Consider the following 14,200-nt stretch of genomic DNA (forward strand, 5'->3'; position numbering starts at 1 on the left):
CGAGATTTAGCCGCACACTTTGTCTACGTGCTAATGTATATAGAGAGTTTATTCGTATTGAGTTCCAGCAGCGCCCATATGTTATTAACGCATACTAAGACTCGATTGCTCGTTTATTTCTGCGTAAAGACGGTTCACGCATTCTTGTTTTTCGTTTTTGTGTTTATTTACAACTTCGTTTATATTCAACAATTCTTATTTACAATCAGTCACACTTGTGACGTCACGTCGCTGTTACTGATGACGTCAAAACGATAGTGACGTCATACAGAAACCGGGCGACGCGAACGCCGTCTGTTGAGAACAATCCCCACAATGATTCCCACTAACAATGACGTCACGCCAGAAATGATCACATACGTCATTTCCTTTCCAGCGCCCTGTGACGTCACAACTTGAACTTCGTCTGGCGAAATAGGAGCTGAAGAAAAATGAATTTCTTAGAATGCACCGTATAAATTGCACAATGTATACGCAAGCATGTTGGTTAAAATCGAGTAAATATTTACTTTTTAAGGCTCACTAGATATGTGCGCTACAACGTGATTGGTTGTACATCATGATATACAACGTACTATACTACTGGATTACAGCCAGAACCCACCAGGACACTGTTGCAGAAACTCTATATTATTTTTAAGCTTCAGTAAGTGCGATCTGGTAATTGCCAATATTTTAAATTAGTATTGCAATTATTTTAATCGCTTTATTATCTAAATACTTAGAGTTCCGGAAGATTTGCCTTGGCATTTCAATCCTGTTATAGTCTACTCTTTGTTTGCTATCAAATTGGATAAAAAAAGAATGAAAACATGTTCGATCTAGCCAACCGTTGTATGCTAATACAATACGTTATAGATTTAGCTACTGCATTAAAGTCTAACTTTTGTCGTGGTTTGGTTGCAGTAACTTCCGGTGCACGATCTCTCCTTCATTAAACTCTCCGTCCATTTCAAATGCATCCGTTTCCTCGTCCTCGACGATGATTGGCCCTTGTACCACGTGACCACGAACCATATTGTCAGTTGACCGACGATGACGTGACGTAATGGAACCCTGAATTGAAGATGACGAATGTATGTATGGTTGTGCTAAGGTACAAACAGTCCATACTATGTTACGAGATACGTGTATTCTTAAACCCATGCACATATATGTCGCTTTTATTTTACCATTTTTAGTACTTTTTATTCTGTAGCTTTGTTACTGTATTTAAAGAGCTAAGTAACTTTTTGGTTATGTTATTCACCTTTGAACAATTCCTGTTACACAGATCGTCATCACTATGTTCGTCACACACGATGACGTTACATTGGAAATAAACAAGTGGGTGAGACTCGTCAATAAACTTGAATGTCTCCATTGCAAACGCATCCATTCGACTTCCTTTTTTGGCAAGGAAACGTACAGTGGGGTCTACTGGACATCTAGGAAGTAAAACATATATCAATATATGTATTGCAGCATATCTGCTTGGTGGTGGTATGCCAATAAACTCTGGCTTAAATCTCAGATCTCATTGCGTACCAATGTAGGACCCAACCCATGTAGAATAAAACGCTAATATTACTTTTCTAATCAGGAATAATTGTTTTAACTTCTAAACACAGTACAGAACGAAGGATTGGCCGATTTAAGAAATATTCTGAAACACTAACAGTGATTATAACAGAGTTTACATTACGGCAATGACAACAATACTGTGTACCTATATCTAAGCATGATATTTCTATTAATTTTAACCAACACATATAGTAGTTACCCATTCTCAATGAAGAGATAGGCGTTCGTATCATCGTCGTTCAGTCTAGTTGGAGTTCCCTGACAGCTGTCAATCACAACACGTAGATCTTCATCCTCTGTGTGGAAACTGACAGCAAGGTAAAGTTCTTCTCGAAGCTTCTTGCGCAGTGGATATTCACTACGTTGGTAAGGCTGACTGAATGTGGAATCTAAAAAGAAGTGAGAAATAAACGAATAAACAACTATACTGTCAGTTAAACATGTTCGGGTGCTTGGGAAATGTTTTTTCATCCATTTTTTTCCATTTTTTGATGTGTTTAACAGCTTGAAATAAATTAATGTCCCATAAGTCCTTGCATAAGCACTCATATATTTCCACAATATCAACAATATCGTTATATTATTACTGTATTTAAACGTTATTATGAAATTAGAGGGTAAAGTTAGTTTTGTACCCAATTTTTGTAATGCGTGTACAAAACAACGATACCTTGCCCTTTTTGCAAATTTTAGGATTCGAAAATGTTACTTACCTTGATAAATATTTAATTTAAAGTCGAATTCTCCATCTCCTGAAGCAAAATGTTGAGTGACAGCTGACATGGCAGCCCAACTCTCATTGCTGTGATCAAATGTCAAACCAGCAACTTCAGTTTCTAAAGAATTTGAATTCAGAGTGTCCGAGTTTTTAAGCACGACCGTTCGACGTCGCTTGAACCTGCATTTCACTTGATATGAATGGCCCATGTCCCGCATAATGATACTAGACGTCGAAGCCATGGCATTGAACACGATTTCATTCTTGTACAAGACGTACGTGTCTTCTACCTGTTGTAATTGAGTTGGATGATTGAAAACCGATACTCACTTATGACGGGTAGTTAGGTCACAAAGCAAACCTGTGACGTCATATTGCATTCTTGCAGTGACGCAACAAATATGACGTGGGTATCGTTGTAGCTTGGCCGACAGTCTGGGTCTCTGCCCAGAATCATGCGCGATTCAATCATTTGTGACGTCATTTCTGGCTCCCGTGGTATAGCGATGGTCATGTGACGTCGATCGCACTTCACGCTCGAGCAGGCATCGCCAGCACAGCTCTCTTGTTGTTTCTCTACTTGTTTGTTCTTCGTACATCGTCTGCTGCACCTGGAGGTCACGATTTGGAAAATAAAAACCAGAAAAACACGAATCACGATTCATCAGTGGATTTAAATCAGTGTTTCCTATAACAACTACTGTTCTACAGTGCGTGTCATATAGGAATGCAGTGGTAGCCAAACTACTATTACGTGAGGGTGATGTGATACACGTTGAAAACAGTGTTTACTTGCAAAACAGGCATTGCAAGCTACGTTTGATAAACCTTTACAGCAGACACATCACCTAAACGCCCGTATACAGATGATTTATGAATCTATTCTACTTTTAGCCTGAAATGTTTAGCACCCCAACGTCCGAGATACTTTTCATAGCAAGCCAGTGAGCATGCCGCGTACCCTAGTGCACCACGATGCAGTTTACACCTATCAGGATCCTTAGTGAAGGCAATATCACATCTTCGTCGTCGACTTCTGTGTCCTGTACCGCAGGAAGACGAACATTTCGTCCATAACGACCAATCTGACCAGATTTCTGCACATGATGTCTCGTCGTCCTGCAAACGCATTGATAGGACATACGTTAAATATATAACTACCCTATATTAGATTAATGTGCCATATCTATCCAGTTATATCGAGAGTGTATAAAGTAAAACTCGTAAGCTGGCACGGTGTATGAAACACCCGTGTATGACGACTGTCGACAAAAAAATAGAATGTAAGGTGTTTTCTTCCCCACCCTATCACATTAGATCTCATTCGTTCTTACCCGCAGATCGCAGTCGTATCTATTATCGCACAACCAGCCATTCTTAATGCATTTCAGCTTTGGAAGACTTGAGATAGATGTGATGTTCCTCTCACAAGCATAATAATCCACCGGGCAATCTCCTGTAAAGTGTGCTGTTATTGGTAGCAGGAAAACGTAGTATCCAAGTAACCGCAGCTGTTCTCGTAAAATAACTTTATTTTTTCGGCAGACGAAACGTCGTATTATAATTTACATTTGGCCTATACAGGCGGGCTTTCCTCATTTTACAATAATGATAAAATATCCACAATTATAAGAAATTATGTTTTGTTTTACACCTCAGCAGAAAATTGATTCTTACGCAAGCAGTCCTTCGAAGTTCCTCCGCAAACGCAAAAGAAGCCATCTACGTCAGTATCAGGTAAACATAGGTTGCCATAGGAACATGAGGTTTGTCTGCACGCGTCCGGTGAGTCTATCGCCACCCTGTGTTCAAAGATTCTCTTCTCTGACCTCAGGATACTGGTGTTTGGAAACGTGAGACCTTCTGGTCCAACCTCACCGAAGTGCTCGCATTCCAGTTGAACTGTGTATACGACGGAGTAGGGACTAAAAGGAACAAGGTGCATGTAAAGTCATTAGACATATAAATAGTTATCCCATAGAACTGTAATGAATTCCGTAAATTTGTTTGCGTTCTTACGACTCTCGTAACGAAATAAGAGTCTATTTGAGACTGGTGATGCCATTTAGGTGAAAAACATATTTCGTATACAGTACTCCATTCGTTAGACTTAATGATTGTTTAGCATGTTTTTCAGATACCAGTTTATCTCATACTAGCTTTTTATAAAGTGATAACATAGCATTGTGTTGGTGCCTCATGCAGTCATTGGTACTTTGTAGTCATTCTTGCGCAATCACACAGTCGCGTAATTTTGTGCCCACAGCCCACAGTCTGGCTGTCGTGCGCTTTTCTCAATGACTAATTGAGTCCCTAACTTGTGCGAACGCTGGTATGTTCTGCTACCACAGGCACTGCTTTTAATGCTATGAAGTGCATTCACGTGCGTGGTTAACTGAAATAAATCGATTTCAATATATTTAACCCTATTTCGTTTGGTTTTTGAGTTGTCTGAACTGTAAACATTTCTTTCTCTTTAACGATATATATTGTTCTGTAAACCAAATTAGAATTAACATTAAACAATAACTTACTCGCTGGAAGAGAAAGGGTTGGAGCTGCGGATCAACAGCGCCTCGTGGCGGTAGAATCTACTCGATCCTGTGGTTGTAGTAGTGACCACTTGAGGGCAAGAAAGAGCAACGGAGTAAGATACAGTTGTTCGTGTCTGACGTAATTGGACGCACCGTTGAGAACCAATCCGCTGAGTGACAGGTATTATGATTAATTTGTTAAACTGCATTTAAGTAAAGATTGCAAGTCTGCTTTAACACACACAGCTGTGTTACGAGTGTTGCGCAGTTTCAAGGTCATTTTCAAAACTAATTAAATATAATTTACCAAAGAAGCAATGTGAAAACTACAATTAGGTAAAATGATTTTAAAACGATTTTTAAAACATTACAACACTGCATTAACAATAATCTAACTCTTTTAATGTGTTGTGCCAATTAAAAGTCGTTTAGTTGCTATTACCGTTCTTGTAACACCTTATTTACAAAGCCAGAAGCCGCCACAGTAAGCCATAAATATCAAGGCATTTTCAGCAAGCCAGCAGATATAAATCAGTAATCTGTTTCATATACGGCGTGACCTTTAGAAGCGCCCGTGTTTATTGGGGAAATATTTATATAATGTCAATTTCCTATCGGTTCTATATCATACCTTGCTATGCGCCGTGTAAGCGCTTTAGGATATACACGAAACACAAAAGCTTCTTACCTAACCGATTACTGTCTATATTGTTTGTGTGGTGTTTCTGTTTTGGTAACGTTTAGTGTTGGTTTAGTTTTATTCAAACCTCTATTCGGGTAATTGATTTAAATTAAATTACGTTCTCGTTTTCTAGTCAAAAATATTTAATCAAATTTGGATTTAATCTCTCTTTATATACAACCGTCGTTAAAAGGTCTTGATATTTCATTGACCTTTCGCGAAATACCAAACCTATACAACAAAAACATCACATCCTGTTCTTAGGCTTGGATTTGTTGATTGACATGACAAGATAGCTCCGAACGAAGCGGAAAACGAGTCGTAAAACTCACAGGTTTTCTGTTCCGTGAAAAATTAACGAGTGAAAACAATAACGAAGTTTTCCTTTGTGTTTCGCTTTCCACCTCATGCGTATTAAAGTGGTCTTCGTCGGTGTCAGCTTAAAGTCGAATTTGGTTTAGGCATATAACTCAAACTGGGCGTATAACTCAATCTTAATTAGAAATATGAAATTATACGTTAAAGAATACTTAATCTTAGATTTTTTAGGGGCACTAAGACATCGAAAGGCCTTACCCAGCCTCCTAGGAATATAGAGTTGAACTTTACAATCTACTTTACTTACGCTTTTACCCAGCGCGCCGCCCCATATTAGTCCTACAATGTAACTCTTGTTATATTTCCGCACACCATCCAAGCGCTATGTTAAACGACAGTCATCATAATCTGTCCCCAGACTTGACCTTCTAGCCACATATGTTACACGTCGGTGGTCTAAATCCCTTATTCCCAAAACCACGTGACCGCAACACACCGTAGACCTTTCCAATAACCACGTCTGGTGTTCGAGGCGTCAAATGTATTTTTACTCCAACGGCGCCGTCACCCAATTGTGGCTTGACAGTGTTACGCAATCGCATTTCCTGCAGTGTTGCCGGTCAGTCTTTATCGCCAGTGTTTCACAAATATTTTGTACAAGACTTTTATATAACTGTTAAACCGTACATACAGCATTACAGCTAAATATACCCTCCTTGAATAAAAATCAAGTATGATTATCGTCAGATTTAAACACGATCTATTACTTAATATACTGTTTTACGATTGTCGCCCAACAGTGCGCCAATGTTCTTTTAAAATGTTGTAGAACGCATTTCCGGCCAGTGTTTTCCAAAGTCCTCATACGAACTTTGTAATCTCATCATCAGTCTACCCTCACAACGCTTGAGATATTATCTTAACACTAAACCTTGGTTACAAAATTGCCTTTATAACTTTTAGTTAGTTTTCTATTACAGCTCAAACTTTACAGTATAATACCTTGAACAAATAAACGCATTCCGTTAGTTAGGATTTAAAACCAATTGTGGTTTTTAAGTGCGCTTTTAAAATGCAGCTGATTAAATTATTTCAATTTCATAATTGCTCGCCTGAGAAATTATGTTTCAAACTCTATCAGTGGTTTATGCTTATGTTTTAGGCCACTATGCGTTTGATGTGACTTTCCAGCCCAGAATTTTTCTCATTTAAAACAAAAGAACTAATAATGCTTATTTAATACTTAAAAAGAGGGATTGTAAACTGTATAGCGTATTGTGTTTAAAGTGTAAAATTCCTTGGCCTATATTACTTTCTTCCGCGAGACAGAAGATAATATTCGTAAATTTCAAAGTGATGGCAACCAGCGGTAAAAAGAGTTGTTAAACGTTATTGGTATTTGAATGTTTGTTATGACGTACAGCGGTATATATCTGGCTTATACGAGGTATGTGACGTATGCGGTAGATAGATTCTGCTTGTTATAACATTAGTCCAACGCCACGCACTTGCACTTGGCCAGGCTCGGTTGTTCTTATCACAAATGCAAAGAATCCAATAACGAATGACGCTAATCAGTCATTGCCAGGCTTAAATCGGACTTGGCATGTTTTGTAGTTCGTTGCGCACATGCGCTAAAGCCAGACCACAAGCCATGTATTGTTACGTAACCATCCCGCAAAGTGATATCATTCTCTGAACTGTCGGCATAAAAATCAAATAAATTAGAATTGACATTTGCGATTTCGAATGGTTTCCTTGTAGCGTGGGCGTGAAACACTTAGATACATCGTCGACAGATATATAGAGTAACGTAATATTTAAATTAATGATACTATACACGTCACCATGACGTGCGTATTAACTAAGTAAAGTTCAGCAGGTTGTAAGTGGCTTTACGCGGACCGAAGCATAAAACCATCAGCTTACCGCTTTAGGGAGGAAAAACTCAAGCTCGCTGGAAAGATGGTTCCGTGGAAAAGCGACGGTCACGTGGTCTGGCCAGCACTCTGCGCGAACTTCAAAGGCTGCGAGAAAAATCGGACTTGAAATTGAAGAGTCAGATTGCTTTTGTGGTATCTCTGTGTGAACTGTTTATACAATATAGCAATGCTATACAAACACATATGGAAATAGAGAATTTCTCGCTGCTGTGCCACCCACGTATGGATTGGCAAGCGTTATTGATACTGCAGCCTGCAATGTTGCAAAGTGCGTGGTGTATTGGGGGCCTTGGCTATTAGGGGTTTACACTGTAAGCATGATGGTCTTGTGGGTTGTGATCAGTATCAAGTTATCCTCACACGTACCGGTGTTGGCTGGTTCGTCCGTGTCCGGCGTCGAAGGCAACTCCCCAACTTCTGCGTAAGCACCTGTGTGAAAATAAAGGCGGCTCGAAAAGCGTCGAAGGATTGCTGTCAATTGCAGGCGTAGGAGGATCGGTTTTGGAATTAGCGGAATACACGAGGCTTTACAACCGTGCATAGTATCGCTACACCAGGATTAGAGAGGCTGAAATTAACTCCTCTGACGTGGAGGGTCTGATAAGGTCGCAGCCTCAAAAAAAATCTTAGATTTCAAAAGAACTCGAGGATTATATGAACACAAATCATAATAAACAAAGATAAAGAAAACCTTCTTATGCGCTTTTGCAAACAAACTTGTATTACGAAATAAAACGATGAAATGATTCACACCTTTAACCTTGTTTTAAGTTGAATACATTTACCCGGAAAAAGTTTTGGATATAAAAAAACGTTAATTGACCACAATGTATTTGTTATACGTGAGCCCAATAGATTGGAACTATAATAAGCATACGATAAAATAAACATTCGTTACGGGGAATGAAATATTTGAATAGAGTTCGGCAAGTTTCTCACACTTTTTTACACTATACGAGCATTACATGCATAAATTTAACAGTTTTACCAAATTTAACAAAAATTCTTACGGTATTTTTGTTTTTTGAAAAACATTCTAAAGTTTAAAACGCATAAATAAAATCTAGATAAAATATTAAACCAACAGTTACCTGACGTCCCGTAATATTGCGCATAATAATTGTCTTCGTATACGTCTTCGTCGCATCTAATCATTTGACACGCGGACGACAAAAGTAAAAGAAACAAACAAAAACTTCCGCTTCCCATTTTTCCTGTGACGACATAAAAAAATTGACGACACAAAGAATATAAATAAAACAACAAACACGTGTTATGACGTCCTTAATATTTCGCCAAAGTTTGAATTTTACTTCCGCTATCAACAAGTTCATATACACATATATATCTTCGGGTAATATTACGTAATACATACGACATACATTAACCGTCTGGGAACATTATAAGCATACCTTATGCTTACGTTTCGTTTTATACAGTCGCCTTTAAACCTCAAAGACAGAAATCTCCCACGCCGCAGTAACTTGTAAACTTTCCAACAACGTCGATGTTATTCTCGCCCTTCTTGACGAAGACAGCGAGATCCCGGTTTCCGACCACGTTCAAGCCCGTTATGACATCACAATCCCACCGGTGCTGGTGCGGTTTCTCCTTCGGCTTTATCATTGCGCGGTTTGTGACGTCACAGTGCGTCTCGCTGCAGATAAAGCAATGACTGAAGACTCGTTGTTCTATAGCGGTGACGACATTGGTGTAGAAATGGCCCGGCGTGATAAAACAAAGGCGTCGATATTTGTATTTAATGAATACACAAACCCTGGAAATAAAATTCGAACCTCGAACTTGTTTGTCGACCAAGTTTATCTCATACGCAATGATCCGGCACAGATTCGCATATCGCAGAAATAACACATATCTCTAACACCGCGCGATGAAAACGACCGCGGCGAGACAAGGTATATACAAACGGGTTTATGCTGTAAAAAGCTATTTGGGTTGATAAAGGTAAAAAGTTTATTTTCTTTGACAGTTTAAGTTGATTTTTCAGTCAAATGTAATATTTGATCGTTCCCCTTGAGATTCCACACCGGATAATCAGTATACAAGCCTTGCGTACGAACAGGTATATATGGTATATAACCACTTTACGTGTTTTATAAAATACAAATAAAAACATTTTTTTGTAAAACTTTTATCGTGTGTTGATTTCTTTGCCGGACGCCAATCAAAATCTTTCCCGGCCCTCCGTTCCGTTGATTACTCACACGCCTCTAACCAATTGCGACGCATTTTAGCAACTGCCGTACATTCAATGCTTGGTGTTGGTGTGAGTTGGATGTTTTGAAACCACATTAACTAGTTCTGTAAAGTTTGGTAGTGTCAGTTGCAGGAGTTTAATTTGCAAGACCATGAAGACGCCAAAAATTCTATTTTTTAACAAAGTTGAATGTAAAACTCATGTTCTCTGCTTAGGTTGTTTTTCTAAATTGAATAAACTGAAAAACGTTTAAATTTAACAACTATGTTTGCTTAGACACCAATCAGGCATACTTTATACATGTGACTCAGCATATAACAATCAGTATTAAGTTCGTGATATTAAAAGTTATTAGTTGCTGACGTAAATCAATAATGAGAACCAGAGATAACTGCCGATTTGGCTGCTCAACAGCATCATCTAGCGAGTTTAAATTTGCGTTTCCAACACTCTATGTTCAGCATATACGAAGAGAAAGCAGATTGATAATGCGTACCGGGTATGTATATATGTGCTTGCTGTGTTATTATATTTACATTTTTTAAATGCTATAATGTATTTTATTTATACCAAACCGCAATATAAATGTGGTAAACCTTCATTTAAAACTGCCATATAGTAGGATGGGGGAAGATGGGACACCTTTTCAATCTATTTTCTCGTACATTTTAGTAGTAAACGAAGAACATTCAAAGAATTATAAAACCTTGTCCTCGTGACTTCCATAGACCGTTGTTAATTGTTTAAAACACGATCAGGATAATTATATATTTTGTGCTAAGGGTGTCCCATCTTCCCCCACCCCACTATACATAAGAACCATTATATCAGTTATGACATGTTTCTATAAGCCACCAAAATTAGATTGATTGTATTTCTCATCGGTTACATCAAAATACATGCAAGTCAAGATGGACTTACTGTATATATTATTCGCTTAACATCTGGCAACCAACTTTGAAATTTAAAACATCCGCTCTGCTTCGAAGTAGTGCTTGTTCACTATAGGTCAAAGTTAGATAGCGTCGCATCCAACTAGAACGTTTGGCTTGTATGAACTAACGTGTGAACGATACCCGCGTCGCGCCGTGATACAAAAACATAACTTGGCAACGGCGCAACTCATTTAATCAATGATTATCACGCTCCAAGTGGTATACGCTTTGTAAATCACGTTTTACTTTGTTATTGCCAAGATAATTCGTTCAAGTTTTCATGGCTTGTTTCTCCCTTACGTTGTTTATCCTCAGCGTGCGTCACCAACTTTTACTGTGGGCGTTGCGTGTTTTCCAATGTGAATATTTGATAACTTGTATGACGGATTACTCATTTTAATTCATTATCCCACCCCCACCGAACTCCTTATCCGTCGCCAGCTGATGTAATGCATAATACATTGCATTTTTGATGTTATTAATATTTGTGCCGAAGCTATGGCTTGCAAGTTCAGTTGTAGAGACAAGGTACAGTGTTGAGGAGTATACAGATTGTTCAAGGCTTGTTGAAATACTTATAAAGAACATAAAACAACAAAAGTCGACTAATGGAGTTTTTGGTAAGTTTTTGTGCGTATAGTGCAAACATTGTAATTTATATAAAATTGCATTTCAAGTCATGAACGAAGGCCCTTACTTTACTTGTCGAAAATCATAAATAAGACAAAAACACAACCTGTGTAATACTGTTCTATATGTGATTATATTATCTTTAGTGTAATTGCAATTGATCCTTTCTATAGGAGTCGAGTCGATCTGCTCGTAAATACGAACCATCACGAACAGCAAGGTACAGACGTGCAGATCCACGAAGAAGCACTTTGGTGCTTGGGTTTGATAGAAATCGTTGGGAAACAACTAACGAGGTAAACCGAACATTTCATGTTTTTTTACCATTCTAGACTACTTAAATACATGTATCTTTACTATTGTTTCATATTGTGCACATTTCGCTTTGTTATCTTAATTTAACAACTAAATAAAAACATTCAGGATCAATTGCTACGAAAAGTGCGAACAAAAAAAAAGCCAACGAATTATGTTTTGGAGGTTACGTATCTCGTAACCCTTGATCCTAGATTCCAATTTTATTAGCACCAAATTAGGGCCAGATTCGCGGAATTGATAACAGTTGTGAAAATACAGCACCTGTATAAGATTTAATACGTATCTACCTAACTTGAAAATGATCACATACACTAAATATGAACTGAAATTAGATTATTTGTGTCATAGTTTTTTAATTTTACTTTCTATTACAGAAAATCCAAAAACAAGTAATGAATGGAAGTGGTACACAGGGTAGAAAAGTGGTGGGTGAACGTAAGATGACGTCATCACGTAAAAGGGGGATGCTAGAATCCACGTTGTCGTTGGGTAATGCAGTCAATGAATGGAGGACGGAATCAAAGGTAATGCATTTTATGATATAGGACGGTGGAGTGAGATAGACCGTGGTAGTAGACAAAGATTTATAGTTACAGGAATATGTAACAGTATAGCCCAACAACTTTATGTCAAACAGTATATAGAATTTAGGTGATAATGGTATCCTATCTTACCCCACACTACGTTATACGACTATCCACAGCAGGTATTTAAAACAAGGAAATATATGCAAAATTTAGACGAAGCCTATATACTGTAGGATAGTCTTAATACTGTTTAGAGATTTGCATATAATCTTGCAGGACTAAAAGCTCTATGGTACAATATATGTAGACGAGGTGCAAAAAAGGGATTACTATGCAAGGTATAGATACATTAGGCAAACAAAAAAAAGTTGCCCGTTTAAGTTTTATTCTTAATAATAAATTAGTGTGACACACGTTTGGTTATACAACGTTTTATATCTATATACATTAAACAACTTGTTTCTGTTTCCACGATTTGTAACAAAAGATAATTTAACCTTTTCAGCAACATTACCATAACCATGACCTTAAATCATGGGGACCTCGGTCGCTGGCGCAGAGGGATTCTTATTCATGGACCGACGAAGACAGGAGAAAACTGACAGCACTCAGAGACGCAAATAACTCTCAGGTTGCGCCTGATATTTCTCATTACACGAAACTACCACCAATATATGCGAGACCTGAGACACACATGAATGGACACATAGACAATTCAGGCGAAGGGAAAACAGAAAGGAAATCTCACGACCGAAGAGCAAACGGGAGACGCACTCAGCGATACAGTGACAACGATGATATTTGAGAAACAAACTATATCGTCCACGATGGGTAACTGCTGCGCAAGACATAGTTGCACTTTGTATGTTGGTATGAACATCGTAATTATAAAGTTTTATAGCCAACAAGAATATCTTTGAAGCAACTTCTAATATTTGAATACAGAACTCGCGTAATTGTGCTTTTACATTTCATCAGAACACAGCAGGAATGCTTCGTAACTTTATAATCATTGTATTTATTATTATTGTTTAACTTTAATGCAACAAGGCAGGCCACTCTCAACAGAGCGTCTCTTGTGTAACTTTCTAAACAGTGTTTCATCCGAGCTGTGACTGACAGCAAATTGTTATCACCACTCTTGATAACTGTCTTGATTTAACCAGACAACCATACAGAAGCAAAATTAGTCAGCGGATACTACTGTTGATTGTTCATTAATTTCACGTGTCAACATGGCTCCAACATTCGCGTACTAGTAGAAGTTAAGCACCTACCTGTATAAACGCAATTCATAAATAAATAATTTACATAATACTTTGGCATCATTTTGCGGCTCCCATGTCCCACATTTCATAAATAATTAAATTTGTCGTTTATTGTTTGAAAACTTTAAACCGCAAACTTGGTATGGCACCTGAACCTATTGTCGTTTCGTTAGAACTCATATATACAACAAATTGAAACTAAATTATTAAAAATAAACGAATTGCATAATTTCGTTGCGCAAATGAACATTGGTATATTTTTAAACATTCCTGCGTATGATTTCTTGGGATGTATGGACGTATATGAAACATTTATATAGAAAAATGTTTTTTTTTCTTTTTTGACTGATATTAGTTTATGTGATAAAACTTTAACAGCAATGCAAAACGCTAAAACGCATACGGTTTTCCAGTTTAAGGAATTCATGTTTTTTTCTGTGTATTTTTTGTATATTTGCATAAACCATACACTCCTATGCCAATTTTCTAATTTACTATAACTGTCCATTAAATATTAATCAAGTCATTATATACCGACCACTTCAA

General features: G+C 37.7%; 2 protein-coding genes across 5 annotated transcripts; one reads left to right on the plus strand and one right to left on the minus strand.

The window, feature by feature from the left end:
* Positions 1-141: 141 nt before the first annotated feature.
* LOC149728923 (uncharacterized) lies at positions 142-9,339 on the minus strand. Of its 4 annotated transcripts, none has more exons than XM_089887782.1 (14): positions 9,182-9,339; positions 8,850-8,972; positions 8,125-8,187; positions 7,745-7,842; positions 4,816-4,985; positions 3,959-4,206; positions 3,616-3,737; positions 3,270-3,400; positions 2,643-2,892; positions 2,277-2,571; positions 1,763-1,952; positions 1,250-1,427; positions 885-1,056; positions 142-421 (listed from the first exon to the last, which is right to left on the minus strand). In XM_089887782.1, exons 2-14 carry the CDS (start codon positions 8,965-8,967, stop codon positions 264-266), a joined length of 2,193 nt encoding a protein of 730 aa, XP_089743908.1. In that variant the 5' UTR covers positions 8,968-8,972; positions 9,182-9,339; the 3' UTR covers positions 142-263. The 4 variants fall into 4 exon arrangements, with proteins under 4 accessions (XP_089743908.1, XP_089743906.1, XP_089743905.1 ...); XM_089887780.1 differs by having other exon boundaries at positions 3,243-3,400; XM_089887779.1 differs by having other exon boundaries at positions 3,243-3,400; positions 9,171-9,329.
* Positions 9,340-10,125: 786 nt separating this feature from the next.
* On the plus strand, positions 10,126-13,703 carry LOC149728924 (uncharacterized). The gene is made up of 4 exons (XM_089887889.1): positions 10,126-11,531; positions 11,715-11,837; positions 12,234-12,383; positions 12,892-13,703. Exons 1-4 carry the CDS (start codon positions 11,520-11,522, stop codon positions 13,189-13,191), a joined length of 585 nt encoding a protein of 194 aa, XP_089744015.1. The 5' UTR covers positions 10,126-11,519; the 3' UTR covers positions 13,192-13,703.
* Positions 13,704-14,200: the final 497 nt, after the last annotated feature.

Source organism: Ciona robusta, chromosome 11, assembly GCF_009617815.1.
Source record: "Ciona robusta chromosome 11, ASM961781v2".
NCBI classification, from domain to species: domain Eukaryota; kingdom Metazoa; phylum Chordata; class Ascidiacea; order Phlebobranchia; family Cionidae; genus Ciona; species Ciona robusta.

Excerpts from the sequence above, each read along its gene's own strand:
- LOC149728923 (XM_089887780.1), bottom strand. The coding sequence starts at position 8,967 with ATGGGAAGCGGAAGTTTTTGTTTGTTTCTTTTACTTTTGTCGTCCGCG. Across the intron at positions 4,207-4,815 it reads AACCCTTTCTCTTCCAGCGA|TCCCTACTCCGTCGTATACA; the intron begins GTAAGTTATTGT and ends TGTTCCTTTTAG. Across the intron at positions 1,953-2,276 it reads TAAATTAAATATTTATCAAG|ATTCCACATTCAGTCAGCCT; the intron begins GTAAGTAACATT and ends ACTTCTTTTTAG.
- LOC149728924 (XM_089887889.1), top strand. Across the intron at positions 11,838-12,233 it reads GTTGGGAAACAACTAACGAG|AAAATCCAAAAACAAGTAAT; the intron begins GTAAACCGAACA and ends TTTCTATTACAG. Across the intron at positions 12,384-12,891 it reads AATGGAGGACGGAATCAAAG|CAACATTACCATAACCATGA; the intron begins GTAATGCATTTT and ends TAACCTTTTCAG.